Source organism: Stylophora pistillata, chromosome 12, assembly GCF_964205215.1.
Source record: "Stylophora pistillata chromosome 12, jaStyPist1.2, whole genome shotgun sequence".
Taxonomy (NCBI): Eukaryota; Metazoa; Cnidaria; class Anthozoa; order Scleractinia; family Pocilloporidae; genus Stylophora; species Stylophora pistillata.
In genome coordinates, this window is record NC_142530.1 from 15,609,458 (window position 1) to 15,633,182 (window position 23,725).

Genomic DNA, 23,725 nt, shown 5'->3' on the forward strand with positions numbered 1-23,725 from the left:
CGATGTATACGCACAATTTTTCCAAGTTTTATCGGTTCTACAAGGTACTAATTGTAGACGAAGGTGGTATTACAAATTTTTCCCTACGTATGCGCGAAAGTTGAATCATTTGTATAGAGGTTAGTCACTCCTTCGCCACGCCTCGGGATCTACTCTGGTATCCAGGACCTTTCGAGCGTTAGAAGACCATATCGAGCCCATGATGCCTTAGGAGCAAAAGGGTAAGATTGAGAAACACAGATGGCTCTTGTGGAGAAATTTGCGGAGTTTATTTTGACTTTTCTCCAAAATTCCTCCTACACTTTGGTTTTATTAACGTTACTTTTTGCAGTATTTATACCATTGGTTATCTTAAGAATCCGTACAAAGTTGAATAAAAGAGGGCCAAACCCTTTCGCCAACGATTGTCGAAGGCCACCTCGACCTCTAGTCCTGGACCAGGCGGAACGGGACAAAGTTATTAAGCAAGGATTTGTCGCGCGGAAAGTGCCCGAGGACCTCGATGCAATTGTGATAGGCAGCGGAATTGGAGGGCTTACCTCAGCAGCCCTACTGGCGAAGGCAGGGAGGAAGGTTCTGGTGTTAGAGCAGCATGATCAAGCGGGAGGATGCTGCCACTCGTTTGTAGACAAAGGTCAGTTTATGGTTAATAGTAGTCTGTTGATCTGTAAGTCACCTGTGATCTGAAGCTTTCAGCTCTCCCTTGCATCACTACCAACATGCTCACGGGTCAAGCAGAAGGACAGCAGCACACAACCCTTATACGGCTGGTCATTTAAAGTGAACTTTTCAGAAGGTTTGGTTGGGGAATGAGGCTGATTGCGTAATAGTTCATAGCCAGAGTTTTTGGAGAAAAATAGACGGAGGAGAATAATTATTTAACACATAATTTTTGCAATGTGCTTTTTCTTGTACGTTACTCTTGTATGGCTGTGTTTTTTATCTAACAACCGCCCAAGTTTTAATGAACACATTTTTTTTGATGTAGTAGTTAAGATGTTCAGAACTTCCCATTTCACTTAAGAGCCAAAGAACAGGAAACGTTTGCATCAAGCGGAGTTGTAAGTGGCTATTTTTGTCATTCGTTTGAGATCTGGGTCAGACTGTAAAAAATTATTGAAACTTGATAATGTCAAAATATAGTGGTTGAAATAATGTTCCTGTTAATTAACGTAACTGAAGCAGGTGCAAAATTCTTTCTTCGTGCAGTTTCCTCGGAAAGATTTCCATAGAACCCCATACATTAATTATGCATAAAGACTAAAATAATATAAAGGTTTCTTTGCAACACTCTATGCATAATTAATATATGGGGTTATAAGGAAATCTTGCCATTTCCTCTTGTAATGTTGCCCGGAAATTTTTAACAGTCAGACCTTGTTACCAAAGTCACAACACTGATCAGTAAATTGCAGGAATTACTTTGCTTTACTTGATGATTCTGTCATTAACAAGTAGAAGTTATAGATCCTAGATGACATCAAAATGTGTTAAGGACAAAAAAGTGTCACACAAGGGGCAGCCAAGTGTGTCATTGATGTTCTTACCCTGATCTATCACTGAACAGCCCCACAGCAGCATTGAACTGAATCTGTTAGATTTAATCATGATGTCATCCTTATGTCTGTCCATTAATAGATTATGAGGAATAACCAATCAAAATGTGTGTAATTTACCATATACAAAATGTTTTGTTGAAGTCTTACAACAAATTCACGAATCCAATTAACTCCCACAAGTAATTAATATGTAACTTCTCCCTACAATATTCATACATGATCCAGCAAACAAGTAATGAGAATACTCAAACTTATCAGGTTGAAGTTGTCCTCTTGATATAACACTGAATTCTTATAACTACTTTGCAATGAGAATTCACAATTGAATCTTGGGAGTTATAGGGTCAATAGAAGCCATGTGATTCGGTTCTTTTTGCCCCTTCTGTTATTTTCATTATTTTTTAACACCTTCTGGTTTACATTACAGGGTATGAATTTGACCCAGGTATTCATTACATTGGAGAAATGAGCTGCCAGGGAACGATGCATCTTCTGTCAGATCAGCTAACTGAAGGTCAGCTGGCTTGGGTTCCCCTTGAGAAACAGTATGACACTGTAGTGATCGGCAATGGAGAAAATGCAAGGAAATATCCAGTCTGTGGTGGAAGACAGGATGAATACTGCAGTGCATTGTATAAAAGTTTTCCCAAAGAGAGGAAAGCTATTGATCAATACATGAAAATGCTTAAGGTAAATGTTCTATTATATACGTACAGTTTTTGAGCTCTGGTTTTTTTTTATCCCTCATCCTGCATCTCTTATCAACAATTCCCAACAGAACTTTCATTCACCTCATGTACAGCTACACAAAAAAAGACAAGTGAGCATGCCATCTGACCTGTATGATATTGACCTGGAAGTAACATATCTGTCTGACTTAGAATCTCTTGACACCATCATCATTTTTTTACATTGATGCAAGAAAGAGAGCCCATACCCAATCTTTAATATGTCGAGCGTGTTTCCAGTTACATATTTTACCAATTGTGCTTGAAATATGAGACTTCTTGGCTCTAGTCAGCTGGTGTCCATCATCAAATGAGTCCAAGTAGAGCAGTGTAATGGAATATTAGAACAAATTCACTTGGGCCTGTGAATTCAAAGTTTACTCTATGGACTTGAGATTTTTATTGCTTGGCAGGTGATGAGGACAAAGCCAAATCAACTTCCACACCTTTAAATATCCATTGTAAATATTATGATCAATATTTTTTTTGGTTCAATGAATAATTGATAGTTATTCGAAATTAATTATCAAGACAGGTCTATGTTTTAGTTTTATTTTATTCATGCTCCAGAGCAATTATAGTCCTTGATGCACTTACTCAAGCTACATGTGTGGTCTTAGAAATAGGTAGATGGCATTCTGAAAGATCTGTGTTATCAGGCCATTTTTGTATGGGAAATACAACACTACTTTAAATGAGAAAAAAAAGTCAAAATTAAGGTACACATTTTGGTATGATAAGAAAAACAAAACAGACTTGGCTTAGAAGGGGGAGAGTGATTAACTCTTTAACTATAAGAATGACTAGTACCTGATTTCTCTTTACAATATCACCCCTGAATCAGTCATAAATAACATCACAAGAATGAAGGAAATTATTTACAGCTTAAGAAGCTGTTGATTGTTAAACATTTTCTTCTTGTCAGCACCTTCGGAAATGTATGTAGAACAGTATGGAGAATATGCATACTCGGTGCTTTCAATAAGATTTGAAATAGGTGGCTACCTTGGTACAGCACCCACCAGAGAGCGACTTGAGTGTGACTTGAACGTGGTGACCACGACTTGAGCGTGGTGAAATATACCCGGCGACTCGCAACAGAATACCTGCCAGAGCTTCAGTGGGTGCCGGGTCTTATTGAAAGCACTACATACTGATGTCAGGGTGTAAAGAGTGAAGAACATAGAAGGAAATGGAATTGGATTAAAGAACTTTAAGTTCAGGGTGTTTTATCAAGAGGTACACACACAATGACATGGCCTCTTTAAGTTCAAATGAATAAAGGGGGTAAGTTTCTAAAGAAACTGTGGTGTTGCGTCGGTGCGGGTAACAAGGTAATTTGGGAATATCAACCAAGTTGAAATTATAAAGTGGCCACCGTAAGGAGTTATGGTTTTATGGTTTCTTTACAGGATGTGCGAAAGTCAATGCCAGGTTATGTAGCATTCAAACTCATGCCTGAATGGCTGGCCAAATTCATGTTTACAACTGGAATTGCTGACTGGATGACAAAGTTTTTCAAGTATTCTAAAAGATCAGTTGCTGAAGTGTTGGAAGAGCTGACAGATGATAAGGATCTTCAAACTGTTCTGGCATACAATTTTGGTGATTACGGTGAGAGTTAGCAAACTTCACATCTTGCCATAATTTCCGGCCATTTAACCGTGGGTAATCTGTTGATTTTGTCTTAACACATGCCACTGTGGGTAATAGGGAGATACGGATTATGTGACAATTTTGGAATCTACTGGAAGTTGAATTGAAAAAAATTCTCACCCACCTGCATTTCCACCTCTCAGATGAATTTTGTTGTATTAAGACTGCCACTAAGTGGCACGAAAACATGATGCAACTTGAGTTTATTTTACCCACAATTAGTTGCACAATGAACAAATTACTATTGGCGCGCATGTAAACAAAACCTTGACGGTGACAAAAATAAACCAAGGATAACCGGCGCATCAAATTTAGCACTTGACCCTTTAACTCTAAGGAGTGACCTGGAGAGAATTTCTCCATACAATATAAATACAATATCAAGCAGGCAAATGATGAGAATAAAGAAGACTATCACGTTTTAGTTCTTATTAACCAAGTGGGAGGTCTGTATGGGAGAATCTTGACCAAGGTCGCCAGTACAGACCAAACGCAGTGAGGTCTGTACCAGCGACTGAGGTCAAGATTCTCCCATACAGACCAACCTAGCTCGGTTAATAAGATGTTTATTATTTGGTTGTGTCTTATATGCCAATTTTTTTATATTCTTTGTACCTTTTTTTTTTCTAGACCAGTCTAGATGCCAGTCTAGATGGGAAAATCTAGACCACTTTTAATATTGATTTCAGCCAATCAAATTCATGAATTTGGTAGTTCCCAGTCCTGGGGAGACACGGCCATATAATAATGGGGATTATTAGTTGATCCAACATCAAATTTTCCAAACTTATGAATTGTATGGTAGACAGTAAAGAGAATTACTAATGAGATTGTGGAGTAAAGGAGTTAACCTTGAGAGTGATTGGCCTCTTATTTCTCCTTACAGTATAGCCCTTGAATCAAAAAGGTCACTAGAATAGAGGAAGTGATCACCAATTGCAGACTGAAGTTCCTGACTATCAGTCAAGTTCTTCTTGTCAGCTCTATAGAAAATGTAAAGAGAACAGTGTGGAGAATATCAATATTAATGTAAGGGGAGAAAATGTTAAACAAATAAGAATATACGTATGATGCACGATCCTCGCAGCAGAGAGCGCTATTTATGCAATAGCGAAAATGAGACCTGTAGAAAATCAGGCCTGTACGGGATTCGAACCACTGACCTCTGCGATACTAGTGCAGCGCTCTACCAATTGAGGTAACAAGCCAACTGGGAGCAGGCCGTTAAGTTGATTCGTAATAAACCCGTGATGATAAATCAGATACAATGAATATATGAAGTTCCTATATTCCCGTACAGGCCTGATTTTTTTCAGGTCTGAGTTTCGCTATTGCATAAATAGCGCTCTCTACTGCGAGGATCGTGCATCATACGTATCTACAACCGCAGTTCAAAATATATGAACTTCATATATTCATTGTACCAAATAAGAATATGCTTGGGAATACATGCAGCTGTCTACGGATAATTCAGTTGGGGCATAGTTCATGCTGTTCAAAATATAACTAGAACGTTTTGTGCTAAGAGCATGGTGGAAGGAAGAAACATTGGGGGGGGGGGGGGAGCTTCAACTGGGCATGGAAGATGAAATGCAGTTGGCTTATTCCCTACTTGTCTAACAGTTGGCCTATGGCCACAACCCTGATCAGAAGTTTTTAAGACAGGCATTATTATGCCCAGAATCTTGTATGAAATATGTGACTTATCTCTTGGAAATATAACTTCTGAGAGTATTTGATGCTCTAACATCTACCCACCTCCATCAATATTGAAAGCAATGGCAACTTCTTTTCAATTTTTCTAACTTTCAACCAACAGTGCAGATGAGGGGTGTGTGGGGGATAGGAGGAAAATAGTACTTCTGTGAACAAGATTTTAAATGTGTTCGTTTTCTAGCGTTTTTTCACAAGTGCCCTACCAATTGTGTCAACGATTGTAAAATGTTTATCAGCATCATGCAAATAGCCCTTCAATCTAGCCCTGGAATGTTTGAATAACCTTCAAGTAATGTTTATATTTTATGTATTAATTTGTAGGGACTCTTCCTGGAGAAGGCAGTTTTGCAATGCATGCCATACTTGCAAATCATTACCTATTTGGAGCATTTTATCCACGTGGTGGGGCAAGTGAGATTGCTTTCCACATCATTCCTGTTATAGAGAAAGCAGGCGGAAAGGTGCTTGTAAGAGCAAGAGTCTCTAAAATTCTTGTCGAGGAAAGCTCTGGGAAAGTCCAAGGTAGGGTGTTTCAGGTGATGCAAAGTGCCTAGGGTAGGGTAGGGTGTTTCAGGTGATGCAAAGTGCCTAGGGTAGGGTAGGGTGTTTCAGGTGATGCAAAGTGCCTAGGGTAGGGTAGGGTGTTTCAGGTGATGCAAAGTGCCTAGGGTAGGGTAGGGTGTTTCAGTTGATGCAAAGTGCCTAGGGTAGGGTAGGGTGTTTCAGGTGATGCAAAGTGCCTAGGGTAGGGTAGGGTGTTTCAGGTGATGCAAAGTGCCTAGGGTAGGGTAGGGTGTTTCAGGTGATGCAAAGTGCCTAGGGTAGGGTAGGGTGTTTCAGGTGATGCAAAGTGCCTAGGGTAGGGTAGGGTGTTTCAGGTGATGCAAAGTGCCTAGTAGTTTTCCTTTTTTTGGTTGTTAGTCCTGGCTTGTTAACTCTTTGTTGTTGTTGTTGATTTTTGTATTACCTTCATATTATTTTGCCTTAGCGCTAGCGTCAGAACATCACGTCATTTTTTCAATTGTATGTTGTCATAAATAGAAAACAACAATGCAAAAAAATGTTGCAAGTGTTACAGAATGAAAGAATGATGTGTAGAGGGTGGAGAATAGTACCCTTATTTCTAAATCATGAGCTATAAAAACTAAATTGCAACTTTTGAAGGTGTAAGCCCTGTTCAAACCCTAATTGTTTACTGTGTGGAGGTAACTCAAGAGATGGAACTCCTTAACAAGCATCAACCTTAATTGAAAACAATAATTTGACTGCACTGTGGTTACACTGAGGTTAAGTGGCAGACACAACATGACCTGACGTGACAAGCTGTAACAATTGCGTGACTAAACATATTTCATCGCAAGAACATAAGTAAAGAATGAAATGAAATGAGACAACAAAACTGTTTTTTTTTTTTCTTTTCAGGTGTTCGTGTTGAAAAGAGCGGTGGTGAGATGGATATTTTTGCTCCAGTTGTGATCTCTGCTGCAGGAATCTACAACACGTTTGAGACACTTCTTCGACGTGAAAAACCCATACCCGACAAGAACTTGCTAAAATCCGAGGGTGTTCGTCATGGTTACGCAGCCATGTCGGTCTACGTCGGCCTCAAGGGGACGAAAGAGGATTTCGGACTAAAAGCCACCAATGTGTGGGCTTTTACCAACAGTGACCTCGATAAAAGCACCAGGGAGTACCTTCAATCGGACGCTGTTACTGCCGGAACTAAAGATATCCCCCTGTTATTTATCTCCTTCCCCTCGACTAAAGACCCCGAGTGGGACAAGCGACATCCCGGTAAAACGACATGTACTGTCATAACCCTTGCCCCGTACGAGTGGTTTGAGAGGTGGGAGAACGAACGTGTTATGAAGCGAGGCGAGGAATACGAGGACCTCAAGAACCGTATCGGCAAGCGAATCTGGGAACAGACTTGCAAGCTCTTTCCGCAAGTTCGCGACCGGGTCGATTTCTTCGATGTCGGGAGTCCTTTGAGTAACAGATACTACATCGCTGCTCCTCGCGGGGAGATATACGGTATTGATCATCACATTGACCGGTTCAGTCCCAACGCTGTAATGAAACTCCGCCCGGATACGTCCATCCCCGGGTTATATCTTACCGGCCAGGATATCCTAAGCTGTGGGTTCGCTGGAGCGATGTTCAGCGGGGTGATTACTGCATCAGCTGTCCTCAACAGGAATCTGTTTGCTGATATGGGTCGTCTGCAAACGGAGGTCAAGAAAAAAGCGGCGAAGCGCGGAGACATGGAAAACAGAGTGGCCAGTGATGGTTCAGACAAAGAGGGATCCTAAACGTATTTAGTCATAAGCCAAAAACTGTGTCGCGCAATAGAGCGTTCATCTAATAGAGATTGCCTGGTTGATTGATAAAGTTCGTAACTACCTGCAAGAATCATCGAATCCTAAATAAACAGGGCTTTAAATGAGAGCAATAATGGTTCTCACTGGGTGGAAAATCTATTTATTTTAATTATTAGTTTTCAATTAAAATTGCTTTAAATTAATGAAAGGCGTGCAAAATTATTTTTTTTAATCAAAAACTTATCTTTCGTGGGATATTTAATTAAAAAAACGACGGTTAAGAATTAACCAATAGGTCTGACTGTCGCTTCAAACAATTAACCCTTTACATTCTAACATCAGTATGCATATTCTCTATACTGTTCCGTATGCATATTCTCCATACTGTTCCGTATGCATGTTCTCCATACTGTTCTCTGTACAGTTCTTAAGGAGCTGATAAGGAGAATTCGTTGAACGATCAAAACCATCTTGAGTCGATTTTCATTTCCTTCATTCTCGTGACTATATTGTGTGAAACAAGGGTGATATTGTAAGAGAAATTATTAAAAGTTGGATCATTGGATAATGCAGTTCAAGACATTTTATTGGCTTAGCCATTGTGGTATATGAGCCAATATACCATAATCTACAGATATGGTAAGCGTACGCGTCAGCTTAAAATTAAAAGGGAGCTAAAATATTTGTCTAATATAAAGATTTGTCTAATATCTTCGGGGCGTTTTTAATAAAACAATAAAACAATTGGCTATCTATCATCTCGTATCCAACAAGCGCGAGTGGAATAATTGTTACTTAGATGCTGGTCACTCTAGAGGAATAGAGAGGATAATAAGGTTGCATTTTATTGTATTGGACTGGTAAAACCTTTTTAAAAATGAGTAATTTGTATAATTCCCAGTGATCACTGAGGCGAGGTCATCTGGTATTCTTGACTATGTATAGGACGAATGAAACATAATTCGTGTATTTCAGTATTATTTTTTTAGAGAAAAGTAGGGTATGGAAGGTCTATTTACGGGTAACGAAGAGGGTGTAAACCTTGCAACCACAGCTACCCATCCGTGAACTATTCACTCACTAAAGTGATTTTAAATAAAGTTCTTTTAAGTATGTGTCCGAAGATGAGTCATATTCTCAGGCATTATCAGTCGACAGTTATTTTCAGTTTCTAAAAGTTTTGGAACGATTCCATTGATCTGCAGAAATTTTTAAGAATTCAATTAAGACTTTTCTTTTTAGGCAAACCTTTCAATAGTGGTTAAATTATGAATCCTTTATAGCCAATTTAACTGTAACATGTAATTAATTTTTATTTAGATGAGATTTTAATATTTAGAGATATCAACTGTAAAGCGCTATTGATCTGTTATTGTAAGTAGCGCTATATAAGAAATAAATTATTATTATTATCTTCAATTGCGTTAATTGGTGCTACTGGTCTACAAACTCCTAACCACCCCCTCAACCAATCAGGTGCAGACTTTGTCATTATTCTTAGTTATGATCTGAATTCTTATTGGTTTCATATTTTTTCTGAGATCTGATTGGCCGTTGTGATCATTTTAGTCATGCGACAGCCGATCGAAATGCGCTATGTTCCACACTACCGTTATAATAACTCACTTCCTGAATCGAAGTCATGAGTGTCTGAGAGATTGTCATGTTTCACCTTATCCCTGTTTCTCTTTTCTCCCCTACAGCTGCCCCCTGGTTCACTGTCGTTTAAAAACTGAACCATCGAGAGTCGAGTGAAATTGCACGAATCTTGCTTCTGATACTGTTGAGTTCCACTACCTTCCCAATTACTTTTGCCGTGATCGTACTGACTCAGTCGCTGGTCACTTCTTTTGTCACTGAGTCACGCCGAAGCCAGCCAGCCATATATTAGCCAGGTCAGAACAGTTTTATTGAAATATAGATAGGCAATAACCGTGTCAACTAACAACGATCCAGACGTACTTCACCTATTAATCTTGAAACACTTAATGATCAATGTCTTTAGTGAAACTTGGTGAAGGGAGCGCAAACAATGCAACCACAACTACCGTTTCGCAAATTATAGTCAGAAACAATATTTCTCTCTTAAAGTGGCCTAAATGAGTTTTCAGAAGTACTTGAGTGCTCTCGTGCAGTTTGTTTTAAATGGACAAATGTTTATTCTTAAAGTTCACATTTCCCAAACGTTTTAAATCTGGCCAGCACTTCACTTTGCAGTGGTAATCGCGTGATCAACAGCCATCATACAAGCGAACACGGTCAGCACCATCTTAGCCTTCACTTCCACCAGGTCCTCTGGCAGTGCGTACAGTTTGGCGCCAATTTTTCGCCCCATGGAGATGGCGTACTTGGCGTTCGACAACTTGTCGTCGTTTGACAGTGTCTTCCCTTCGGCCAACATGTTATAACGTATAACACCTGGCTTGATGCTGTCGATTAGATCGATCACTGACTTACCGTTTGAGATGCTGACATCTTTAAAACAAGTTATTCTGCTGTCTTTCGCGCCGTCTGTCAGTTTTTCATTGACCCATGCGATGATCTCTTCATCCTTGATTATCTTATCGCTTCCGGTGCATTTTTGCAGGACCACCAGTGTGTAAGCGCGCATGGTCTGGTAAAGGATACCCAGTATCAGCTTCTTGTTTACGTCGAAGATGTCTTTGCCTCCGATTCCTACCACGGAAAATTCAAGTTTCTTGGCGACCTCGACCACGTAATTACAGTTCTCGAGTTTCTTCATCTTCTCGCTGATCTTTTTGTAAGGTGGCCTGTTGACCTTGCTCCAGTCCACCACGCCGCTCTTCACCTGAATAAGTGAAAAAAAAAAAAATAGCTATTTGACGACATGGCTCACATTTTCCCCTACCCCCTTCGACCGTTGCTGACCCATCCTAGCCTACAGAAAGGGCAATGTGCCTTTTTTCTCAGTCGATTGAAGGCAAGGGCGAGGCCAGCGCGAATAGCAAGTAACGCGTCTGTTTTCTTCGCCTCCTACCTCTCGCATGACATATGAACACAGCATGACCAGTTGGTCAGCAGGTTCTCTGTAGCTCAACTGGCAGAGCATCCGTATTGGAAAGTCAGTGCTGGCTGACCTTCGAATCCTCACGTATGACTTAGATTTCTTTCTAACGATTTTGGGCACTCGAATAAGACACAAATACATCGCAAGATACTTAATTCGCTTTTCGCGGGTGTGAGGAAAATTTGCAACGTTCTCCATAGGAATTGAACCAAAGAACAAGCTAGGCTCTATGAAGTACTCGCGAGATAGTCTGACTATAGTTTCTCGAAACCAAGATGAATAACATAGAATGTTTTTTGTTTGATTCATGTCGCTCGGTAATTGGTCCAAGAATCTCGCTCAACCATTTACATTTCATACTAAAACTAAAGGGGTAGCCACATTTTCTTGCGCTTTGGGTCGCTGTTGATTGTTTCCACTTTGATCTCTCCTTAAAGTCCCTATGACACCCACTTTTCAGATTAAATTATAAAAATAGAATCATGTAGAGGGTGTCTGGTAAGATTTTTGAGTGATTCTGATGCATCTTTGTTATTTTACGAGGCGATAAAAGTCCGAAATTGTAGCGAACTTAGGCTCTCCTTATCTCTTTGGCCGAAAGAGTGAAAGAGTATTGGTACCCAAATATTCATGACGTCACGGTAGTAAGACCAAGTTTATCAAAGAAGCAAAGTGGGTGTGGAATCTATTGTTTACGATCTTTTGAGCGAAAAAATGCCGTTTCGATGTGTAGTTTGGGGTTGTTCAAATACCCCTGACTCGAGAAAGAATATTTCACTCCACGAGATTCCTTTCGAGGGCGATCAAAGGGGAAAGAGGTGGATTCAGTTCAATACCGTAATTATTTGCTTATAAGCCGATCCTAGCTATAAGCCGAGTCACTAAACTTCTAGCTTTCAGAGGCTGTTGGATTTTTATGAAAACACCGACTTCGAATTCACGCATATGTTCAATACTGCAATCATTTGCCTATGAGCCGATCCCGCCTATGAGCAGCGACCAAAACTTTTGTCGAAATATTGTAAAAGGTCAACGTGAGTTGTTAACTGAGACGAATGGTGAGCTTAAAATGTCAGCAAAACGAGCTGTATTCAAAGTATCCTGAATTAAATCAAACACTTCTGGAATGGTTCTCGTATGGGGCGCCAAATGTATTTTTATTATTTAGAGTGGTTAATATTTGTATATAACCAAAACAAGTATGGTTACATGTAAATAACCACATTGCAGTTTGGTCATTTATAAATAACCAAAACGAGACATTGGTTAATTAGCAAATAACCAAAACATGAATGTGGTTATTTGCTAAATAACTAAAATTGCAAAGTGGTTATTTGCTAAATAACCAAAACTGTAAATTGGTTATTTGTAAATAACCAAAACTGAAAATTGGTTATTTGCTAAATAACCAAAACGGGAAATTGGTTATTTGTAAATAACCAAAACTGAAAATTGGTTATTTGCTAAATAACCAAAATTGAAAATTGGTTATTTAGCGCAAAATTGGTTATTTACCTAATTTGGTATGGACACGTAACAACCACGTCACGTGGTTGTTACGTGGTTGTTACGTGCCATTTAAAAATCTCAAAAAGTGTCAGTTTACATCGCGCACTTGACAAAATTCACACGTGGAAGTCATCTGCTCGTGGAAAGTCGTTTCTCGTGGATAAAAAACATAACTCAAAATTAGAGAGGAGTCCTTGGGTAAAGAAAAAGAAAAAAACAGGCCTAAAGAAGAGAGAAATGGAAGCATTTTGTTAAAAAAAAAAAAAGTCCTTGCTAAAAGGGACAAAGGCTCTTGGTGTGGCGAGGAGCCTTCGACAAGCTCGGCATCCTCTGAAGATCGGCAGCATTCGATTATCCTTGGGGCAAGCTATAAAGCGGGATCAGGGTCAAAATCCAGTTCCAAATAGGAACAGGCACAACAAAAAGTCAGACATCAAAATAGGAACAGGCACAGCTTATTAGGAACAGGCACAAATCATTAGGAACAGGCACGGCACTATAGGGACAGGCACAGCCTATTAGGAACAGGCACAGCTTATTAGGAACAGGCACAGCTTATTAGGAACAGGCACAGCCTATTAGGAACAGGCACAGCCTATTAGGAACAGGCACAGCTTATTAGGAACAGGCACAGCTTATTAGAAACAGGCACAGCTTATTAGGAACAGGCACGCCATTATAGGGACAGGCACAACCTATTAGGAACAGGCACAGCTTGGCTAAGCGAGGAGCACTGGGCATCAAGTTCCCCAGAAGGCCCTATGAGAGGCAATTAAAGATGGCTACCAGAATGCAGCAAGTAAGTAAATGGCGAAGTATTGATCTCTTCTCCACTCGTGTTTTCCACTATGCTGAGAAGTTGCAAATGTGTAGTAAGCCTGTGCGAGCAAACGGGTTTAATCATTTATCTCTAAACTTTGATGTGTCACTCGCAATTGTTGGCAACGAATTTTAAGAATACGTTTGTATAAAAACATAACCTTAGTCAATCTTGTGAAAAGGAAAAAAAATGTGTCTGTTCGAAAATATAAGATGGATTCTTTAGAATCGAGGCTAGTGAAATCAACCAATCATCTGGCTTAATATTCTGATTAGGATAGAAAAGATGTGGTGCTTACTCAGAAAATCTCTTCAGCTTGATTAACAAATATTGTAAATTAGTGATGACATGTTGAGGATATTGACAGCCCCTTCACATTTATATTGCAAATAGTCAGCACATTCTTCACTTAGATTTCCACTTTGTACATATCTTAGGACTTCTTGAAACGTTCTTCTTGTGTGAGTTTCCATCCTAATCAGAATATTAAGCCAGATGATTGGTTGATTTCACCAGCCTCGATTCTACAGAATCCATCTTATATTTTCGAACAGGCACAGCTCATTAGGCTAATGAGCTGTGCCACTGAAGGTTGTAAACAAGATTCTTCGTCGGACTCTGACGAAACGACTGGAGAAAAAGAAGAATGCGACAGATTTACCCTTTCTGCCGCGGATTTTTCCTTCGCCGACTTTGCCCAGTACTAAACGATCAACAGAGTGAGATAAAAAAACGTGACTGCTAGGCGATACTTTTCCCGGGAAAATCTTGACCCACTGTCATTGACGCTAGGAGGCCTCGTCTTCTCATTGGTTCGCGGTTTCAGTAGGCGAGATAATCTCCTGGTGTGGCGCTCGTTGTTTACAAACCTTTAGGAGCTAATATCTCGCATTTGATTTTGAGAGGAATACATACACTTTGAGCGAATTTATAGGGTATGTAGATTTGACCGATTTTCGTGAAATTTCGCCAACACATTCCTGGGATGATGACGAACAAAAAGTGTGTCAGGAAATTTTGATATTTGAAATATTTTTTACGGGTCTCTGTAAAACGAGGACCGGATAGATGCGGATGGCGGATGCGGATGGCGGATGCGGAGAGAAAAATGCGGATGAAAAATTGCGGATGGAAAAATGTGGATAGAAAAAAAAATCGATTGGAAAAAAAAAAAACAACAACAACAACAACAACATTAAACATGTCATTACAGTCGAACCCCGCTATGTCGAACTCGGTTGGATTTACCCTTGTTTCACTGCTAAAACACCAAAATAGCGCTAACTCGCCGAAAACGCTTCAAAATGGCCTGAGACACTGGTAACCAACAAAGAATACAACAAGGCAATAAGGTAAGTCAATTTTATTTCAAAACATGACATTTTTTCTCTCTTTTAAGGTAAACCGATAACATCCCATACAAACCTTTATAAATAACCATTGCGCAACACTGCAAGAGTCACGTCCGCGCTGCTAGTAGTGAGCTTGGGCTGCCTGTGTCACAATACAAATCAATCAACGCTCTCGTTCATGAAACGCTGCCACTCTTTCATGTTGACGCCTACCATGATGGAGGTCGTGGTGGAAAGTTCTGGTTCAGAGAGCGGGGAGTTGCCTGTTTTTGAGATCACATGGTGAGTTACTGTTACACTAATGGTTTTGTCATTTTCAATTTGGCTGGTGCTTTCTAACTTCCTGAGCAAACTGTATCCTTTTAAATCTGCGATTTGTATTTTTCCGATTTTCCGGAGTCAGAACACAACATGGAAAGAGATAGGACGTAGGGTGTCTTGACTTTATATCTACAAATCTCTATTTTTCTTCTCGAGTTTGAAATGAATCTTGTTGAATAGAGGTTTTACCAAAGAGTTTATATTGTTAAACTTTAATAAATGAATATGCTGCTTCAGCCTGTGTCTGACCTTCGTTCTATTTTCACAAGCTTTACGTAAAGCTTCCGTCTATCAATGAATAAAAAGTATTTTTTGTTAAACACCTTTGTACTTAAGCTTAATTAAATAAAATCTCAAGTATGTTCGATTCAGTTAGTGTTTACCCCTGTTGTATAATACTGAGATCAACGAACTAAAGGAGGTGTAAGAAAGTTATTTTTAATTTTCTTTCTGTTGTTTATCAGGTAGTAGTTACCGCTTGTAAAGTTTACTTTATCCTTGGACATTTGTTTTCGAACATATCTTTGTTTCCTTAATTTTTTTGGCACACGCGCGGGTATTTTTTCCGCCATATTTTTGATTGAATCCAGTTTTTTTAAGCATATTATCGAAAAATTACACTTCTTACTGATTGGTTCCACACCCCTTAGTTATTGTCACTCGCCCAAATGTCCAGGGATAACTTAGACTATAGAGAGATAAGACTGAAGCTTGAACTGCATGTAAGGAACTTTGGTTAAGTTTGCGAATTAAAGAAGATAAGAATTCTTGATGTTTCTCAGTGGAACTATCATCCCCCGTCATTCCAACTTTGAGGACTCTTTTTGTGCTAAATTTCCTCCTCTATTTAGTCTTGAATAACCGGAGCAAAAGGTAAATTCCTTTTTAATTACTACCTCAGCGAATGTTGTTTTGTTGTTGTTGCTGTTTTATTTTTTCCAACCGATTTCCTTTTCTATCCGTACTTTTCCATCCGCAATTTTTCATCCGCATTTTTCTATCCGCATCCGCCATCCGCACCTATCCGGTCCACGTTTTACAGAGACCCATTTTTCACGTGGTGTCCATTTACGCAACACGCTTCGCATATTTTTCGCTACTCTAACTTTAGATGCGAATATCTAAACAACCAACCAGAATATCGGAAAAGTCTGACACACTCTTGTTGATTGATGCCTTGTGAATGAGACTGTGCATCCATTTTTCTCGTGCCGCAGGATCCAATACCAGATAAATTCAATAGAAGGACCCTCGGTCGTTTCACGCCGTACCGGCTCCTGGCACTTCCCAAATGAAAAAATCGCCTAAATTATATTTTTGGCGTAAACAGCATTTGTTAAGCTTTGTTTTGATGTATAATCTGTTAGGGTTTTCTTCAAACTAGCGCGCGTACGAATTTTTTCCCGAAGGACACCCGCGAAGGTAGGAAGTAACCTTAACACTCATTCATGAAGTTATCACCAAACAAAACGGCTCCATTCAAATAAAAGTGATTGGGTAACTATAATTTTGCGTAAGACTAGTAATTTGTGTAAGTTGATGACCGCGCGGCTCTTCAAGAGCCGAATAAACATTAAATTTACGGTATTCTCTTGTAAGAATTTTGTTTTTTAAAGAAATACTCGCCGTAAGCCGAACCCCCAGTCTTGTTAACGTTTGATTAGTTCTCAGAGTATTTTCGTGCAAAAATCGCTCAGCTTATAGGCAAATAAATATGATACATTTCAAGCCGGAGGATTTCTCAACCGATCGGCTTTCTCGTATCTTTCAGTACAGCCCGCGATTTAAGAGAATCCGTGCATTCTTTGCTCTTTTGACAACAACGGCCTTCTTTAAAATTTAACAAGAACTCGGTGCATCAATGGCCAGAACAACACCTAATAATATTCCCAACATAAACTAGAAGACTGATAACATGCAGTTTGTAAATTCCCGCTCGAAAGATCTAAGACGATGTGCTGATTACAAAATTTATATTTTATGTCCAACCATATCAAACAAATTGCAAGTTATTTGCTTCAAAACTTTGTAGGTCTTACATAAGAGAAATAAGAGCGATATTGATGCAAGATTCGAGAACCCGGCTTGAGAAGACGATGGTGTCCACTGAGCTTGAACATGCGGTCACTAAAGTCGGCAAAAATTCATGTAACGTACCACTTTCCGTAGATTCGAGACCTTTCAAACGACTTGTTAACATTCTGTCCCTTTTCTGTTTTTTTTTTTCCGATACGCTAATGGCTTGTCTGAATTTGGCCCTTCTATGTTGTCCTCCCTGTCCTCCATCTCACCGCTTTGAGTTGCAATTTCGGATTCAATCGCCACGTATTGCGGAATATAATTAAACTCTGAGTCATCGGAGTAGAAACTTTCGTCAGAATAACAGGAAATATCGGACATAATGACACGAAACTATCACCGAAATAGCCAGGGAAATTACAAAGCCCACTTGTTTGCATGATAAGAACATATGCTTACTACTTTGAGGTCACGGCACCCAGTCCCCTCTTGCTCGGCCAGACATTTATCTAAGGATTATAGAGCTTGATAAAAAATTCAGAAAACGGTAAAATACCGCTAATGTTGCTGAAACACGTTCTAGAGTCATTACATTTTGAGGTGAAATAATAAAAAAATAAGTGTGACAGGGACTTTAAGTCCTTGTGAAAATTTCCTTTGGTCTGATTTATTGTTGTAATTACTTTGATTTTACCTTCAAGAAAAGCGCCCGAAATGACTGTGCGCCGTTTAGTGGCAAAAACAGGAAATGACAGGTTCTTTATACATTACCAACTCAAACAGCTGAAGGAGAACGCAACCGTCATCTAAATCTAGGAAAAGATTTTGCACAAACGGATTCACTCCCATGCTGTTCATCCAGTTACGGAATGTCTTCTCTTCTCGTGTTTCTTCAAGGTTCGGCAGCTCTTCTTCAACTGGCTCCAGCGCAGGATAGTTATTAAACAAGTTGCAGACGAATGCCAGATTCAACTTCGCGTTTCCATTAACAATATTCCTGACTCGCACAAACTTGCGGCATTTCATCTTGGCGGCATTTTCGAGTACAAGCTCGGCAAGTTTCGTCGGGTCTGACACGCTCACATGTGGTTGGTCGACCCCAAGTTGCTTAGGGGCGATCTGGAAGGGGAAAATGCTAAATTTATTAAAACTAATCTAGAAAAAAAAATAGAATTCCAAAGCGATCTTCGCAGTGATGAACACTACTTGAGCAGCGAAAATAAGGCCTGAAAAAAAATTCAGGCCTGTACGGGATACCGGTGCAGTGCTCTACCAACTGAGCTAGCTAACTAGCCAACTGAAGTGAAGTGATGAAGAAATGACCGTGAATATATGAAAATGATATCTGTGAACTGCGCATTCAAATAAATTGGTCATTCAACAGAAGCTGCAGGACGGTTTTGGCATTATGGCCGGAACTCCTGCGTTCTAATTTGTCTCATTGGTGGTTGTATGGTTTATTCCAGATTTAACTGAAACAAACATAACGTCAATGACCAGAATCCGAAAGAGAAGAAATCATGATTCACACGAAGTTCGATCTCAATGGAAAGCTCTCCTGCTATGCTTCTCATGAGCTCTAGGTTCAGCTTAAAGTTATTTTAACCGTCTCCCGGTTAGCTCAATGGATAGACCGCTGGACTGTTGTGCGGGAGGTCGAGGGTTCGAGTCCCGGCCGGACCAACACTCAAGGTCTTAAGATAATTGAGAAGAATATGCTACCTTTCTATAACATCAAGAAATGGTTAGATATTCTAGTCTTCTCGGATAGGGACGAATAAATGGAGGTCCCGTCTCCCGCCGGGTTAGGGGTAGGGGACGTTAATTTCCCACGCACGAGATTACTGTGTGATGGATGTCCTCCCTGGGGTGGGATGGGTGGGGTTGTTCGAGCTTAAACCTCGTAGGGGACCCATGTCCTGTTGTTTCTGCTCCTGTACTTGGTATAAATCCTCAAATAAAAATAAAAAAATTAAATTAATAAATTAAAGAAATATTTCTGATTACCTGGTGAAGTAGAACACTGTAGTTCTCCGCATCAGAGATATCAGATGAGAAGTTAGCGACTCGCCGATGGTGCCCGGCCTCTTGGAGATGGTAGTTGAACCAACGGAGCAAGATGGCTTCTGGGGAAAGACGGAGCAGTTCCTCGATGGTCTCGTCGTCTTGAACCAGGCGAACAAGCCCGGGACAATTCTGAATGGTCAGTTGAGCGAACAGACCAATCTAAGAGAAAGCAATAATAAGCATCAGAATGAGTATGTTCTAATAAATAGTATACTTTTTCCGCTCTGTCATTCGTAAGAGCAGCTTCCCAGTGTACGGACAAATCTTATATGCTTCGCAACGGTTCAAGATCTTTCTTTCGATAAGCAGCGTTAGATCATTTCATTCCCTCAGCTATGAGTTGAAAATCGAGCTATTAAGTATTTTTCTGCTTGTCAGCGATTATAACAAGAGAAGTTTCAGAGATTAGTTTCCTTCGGCAAGATTCCGGTAAGTTGTATCAGACTGTGTCTTTATAACCCTGCACACTTTCATACTCCAAGCCTGCTACTGCCGTTAAACAGCTGTTTATCTCCTTACGAACAACTTTGCTTTTTTTTCCCGCATAGCGGAACTTACGGTATATAAGACAACTACGTCATCATTTTCTTCCAGCATGCCGTCGACTAAATGGCAGTCAACGAGGAGCTCAAAAGCTAAGAAAATGACCCGCCTCAGGGAACCTCACCCGCGTGGGATTAGAAATACCGTCCCATTCGCTGCGCGAAACTTTTGGAAATTAAAATCAATACGCGCCCCATGTATTTGAAGGCCTACACATGACGTTAATAGTCTTGGAGTAAACGCTTTGCGAGAAAAATAGATCGACTATAAAGCTTCACATACCCTGATAACTTGCCACAGTAAGCCCAGCACCAGATGAGGTTTTCCTTCAATTAGATCCTGTGCACCAATATTGACAATATTACAGCCGATAGCCATGGCGGAGTTCAACACCAGAGTTTGGTTTTCGTGAATATTGTACACGTTTAACTTGGTCTTGTTGATAGCTCTCTCGTCAACGGTCCCAGGACAAGCCCAGTTTATGAGCTTGCACATCAGAATCCCGTCTTTCACGGCTTTGAAAAGACTATCTTTATCGTCCTCCTTAATTGGGAGGTACTTGTCTGTGAAAGTGGAGGCATTATGTTAAGGTTTCACTTCATCATTATGGAACTTAAGCATCGCGTTTACGGCAAACGGCGAACCTGAGGTGGTCCCGTGACCACCGCTTTGCCGTCACGTTTGCAGTTTGCGGTTCCAGTTTCGACGGGCAGAAGGCGCTCCAGCCGTAAGTGACTTACGGGAAGGTTTTTTGGGCACTTAACGAAACCAACTTACGTTTGACACTTTAAGTAAGGATTTTCTACCATTTATGGATCCAAATGTGGTTTTCTTGTGATTAAAAAAACAATGTATTTTGCTTGATCTAAATGGAAGAAAGCCGAGTGGAGAAAGAACTTTAAAACAAAATGGCGGCTCGAAGTTCCTAAGCATGTGGATGCAAAGAAGCACAGTTATGGAGTTCTGTATCAATGTATGCCTTCTTCCATTTCTAGAAAATGCCTTTTAGATAGCCAAACACTTGCCAAGAGGTGATGCTGGCGACCGAAGTGGCCCAGCGAAGGCCAAAATGTCCCGCTGATTATAAGGAAATTCCGAGGGTACTTTCCCCTATTTTTTCGGAAGACAAAAAACCCGTCTTGCTCTCAGGGCGAGCTTGTAGAGAAAGGATGAATGGCCTTATCTCAAATACCTTGAAGAAGATAAAAAGGCTCTTTAAAGGTAGGCTTTTCCCGCCAAAAGACGTCAACGCCAGGCTAAATTCAATTTTGGTGACGACGGCAAACGAGAAACCTCAAACCGCTAGCAGCCGTTTGCCGTTTGCAGTAAACGCGATGCGAAAGGTCCCTAATAAGTAGCATTAACCGATAGCGGAGAATTGACGAGCGGATCCAAATTGACAGAGTTTCAAAAGAAAACTAAGAGTCAGCTAGAATTTATTTATACCATCTCATTCCTGCAAGACCATGTATCACAGCCCCCATGCAGCCCGTAGCTTTTGGGAGAGAATTACCCATGGTTCACTATCTCCCCCCCCCCCTCCCCTACACTTTGGTCAGAGAAATAATCTTGCCAGTCATTTCCTCAAATTCCTGGATTAGACCCTTGCATAAGATTTCCCTTCTTAAAATAAAACCTTACTTTGGACCCAGCTCTTACCATCTCACTTTCGTGTACCCCCAAATTAAAGCTCACTTCAGGTACCATGAATTACCAATGCAAACGAAGATTGGTTCGTATGCAAATAAGTCCAATAATATTAGGTTATGTGTTACTCTGGTGCGACGGTTTTGGCAATTTTTTTTCTTTTATCTGTGAGAACCTTACCTATTAACCAAATTTTAAATATACTGTGTCAGATAGATCCAAAGCATAATTACTATTAGCTTGCATAGGCTTGAATTACTTGACTAAATAGACGTACAATCGACACAATTGTCAAGAAAAAAACCTGTTTTTTAGTGTACATAGTGGTCTGGTCTAAGTACTGCGATGTTTGCTAGTTACTTAGTGCAGTTCGTTCCTTTATCCTGGTTAAAGTTAATGAACACTTTCTTTCAAAATAAACACACTGGAAATCTTTCCATCCTTACCGAAAGAGATTGAATCTTTCCGCAGTTGCATGATTCGTCATCTCAGAGTCTTGCTAAAACAACTCTTGCATAAGAAACTTATTTATCTTGAAACGTTCTATTTGTATGTTATATTTCTAACCTTTCAAATCAGGATCCTCCTCCAGAACCGAGTTAATCCAGTCGCTAAAGCCGATCTGCTCGTCGTCAGAAAACGAATGTCTCGTCCCTTCGGCGGATGATGTTGAAGTCCCTCCAACGGCTTGGACTCCTTTGCGGCTGTCAATTGCTTTTTTGTATGTACCACCAACCGCTTTTGTAGACAGCTTTGTAAATAGTTGGGTAAAATCGTCAAAGCTTAGCATCCCTCCCTTTTCTTTCTGCACTTCTTCGACGATATCTCGCAGTTTATAAGCTGGGACTTCTTCGCCACACTCTTTCATCACTTTGCCAAAGTCTTCGCCTTTCAAGGATTTTCCCTCAGCGTGCTTATCGAAGGCTTGTTTCATTTCTGCCATCCGAGCACTTGAAAACATAGGCGTGAGCTCCGCCATGACTGAAAATTTAAATGTCTTTTGAACTCTGTAAGTAACCGAAAAAAAGCTTTCAAAACAACGAAACGGCAGGTGACGAAGGTCAGTGACGTCATAGTTATGTTGTCATATAAGTGGCTTGATGTGTCAATTAGCGATCACGCGATATCAAGAGGCAAGAGAGAGAGTGAGAGAGAGCACTTCGAGAGCACTGGAGTCGAGGTTAACAATAAAACTGTGAAATGTTCAGCAAGCAATTGTGGACGATAATCCTACTCTTGTACGTTGAATCAGCAGTGATCTGATAGGTCCAAAATAACAAATATAAATATAGAGGCAAGACCGATACAACGTAGGTAAGTTTTAAAACGGAGCACTGCACATTTCCAAGAGCCATGACAATTCCCACTGCACAATTCCCACTTCACCTGAAGAAGGCTGGTTTTGCCAGCCGAAATATAGTGCTCCGTTTTAAAACTTATCTACGTCGTATCGGTCTTGCCTCTATATTTATATTTGACAATAAAAGTTCAATTACTTCCTTCTAGCCTGCTTGCGGGCGGTAGTTCGTGTTTTCAAGCGCGAGATTCGGCGCGGCGAATATTAATTAGCCGAGGTCAAGTTAAGATTCTCCCATACAGACCGATCTAGCTCGGTCAATAAGATATTTATTATACGGCTGTGTCTTATATGCCAATTTTTTATATTCTTTATACCTTTTTTTTCTAGACCGGTCTAGATGCCGGTCTGGATGGGAAAATCTAGACCGCTTTCAATATTGATTTCAGCCAATCAAATTCGTGAATTCGGTAGTTCCCAGTCCTTGTGAGACACAGCCATATAATAAGTCGCCATATTGGACGGGTGGGAGTTCTGGGACGAGTGACGAGGCGAGGGGGGCGGGCCAAAAAGCGCCTGCGCAAAAACCCATGATTTCAATGACAAATTAAGTCAAATCCCGTCTACCGGCGCGGCGGATAGGGTTTCTAATTGGATAAGGAGGTGTCAAAAGAACAATGAGGTATCTTTTAATAGTCAAAGTTGATCACGTAAGAAAGTACCACAGAACTGAAGCGCACAAAAGTAGAGCGTTATTTTTTCTAAATTCGAGAGGAAAAACGGTTATGCTGTAACCAAAACAGGAAACAGTTGCGATAAGTCCACTAAGGGGAGAAGGTGTCCTGGCAGTTTTACCTACTGAGGCTTTGGGAAAAGCTTGATTTTCACCGTGTTTGCACTGTCAGTGCGAGAGCTGAACAGACCAGTTTCAACGTTGGTTATTTCACCACTTATGAGAATTATTGCCGACTAACTAACTTGCAGAACTATAAGTTGACAGTTGAGTCCGAAGACATGTGGATCTCTAGTCGTTTCTCCCCTTTGCCCCTCCCCTCGCCTTATCACCCGTCCTCCAGATCTTCCATCCGTCCAATATGGGCGCTGAATAATCTTGCACTTATTGACACAAACTACCGCCTACA

The 23,725-nt window shown here is 40.4% G+C and overlaps 2 protein-coding genes across 4 annotated transcripts; one reads left to right on the top strand and one right to left on the bottom strand.

The window, feature by feature from the left end:
• The first annotated feature begins 199 nt into the window (after window positions 1-199).
• On the top strand, window positions 200-9,399 carry LOC111331250 (all-trans-retinol 13,14-reductase). 3 transcript variants are annotated; one of them, XM_088740592.1, is made up of 6 exons: window positions 498-634; window positions 989-1,061; window positions 1,987-2,249; window positions 3,700-3,901; window positions 5,981-6,181; window positions 7,082-9,399. In XM_088740592.1, the coding sequence occupies exons 3-6, from the start codon at window positions 2,025-2,027 to the stop codon at window positions 7,969-7,971; spliced, it is 1,518 nt and encodes a 505-aa protein (XP_088596718.1). In that variant the 5' UTR covers window positions 498-634; window positions 989-1,061; window positions 1,987-2,024; the 3' UTR covers window positions 7,972-9,399. The 3 variants fall into 3 exon arrangements, with proteins under 3 accessions (XP_088596717.1, XP_088596718.1, XP_088596719.1); XM_088740593.1 differs by having other exon boundaries at window positions 515-634; window positions 992-1,061; XM_088740591.1 differs by lacking the exon at window positions 989-1,061 and having other exon boundaries at window positions 200-634.
• A 468-nt stretch (window positions 9,400-9,867) lies between these two features.
• LOC111331221 (fimbrin) lies at window positions 9,868-22,354 on the bottom strand. The gene is made up of 5 exons (XM_022936281.2): window positions 21,854-22,354; window positions 19,922-20,202; window positions 19,037-19,255; window positions 17,801-18,148; window positions 9,868-10,789 (listed from the first exon to the last, which is right to left on the bottom strand). Exons 1-5 carry the CDS (start codon window positions 22,263-22,265, stop codon window positions 10,187-10,189), a joined length of 1,863 nt encoding a protein of 620 aa, XP_022792016.2. The 5' UTR covers window positions 22,266-22,354; the 3' UTR covers window positions 9,868-10,186.
• Window positions 22,355-23,725: the final 1,371 nt, after the last annotated feature.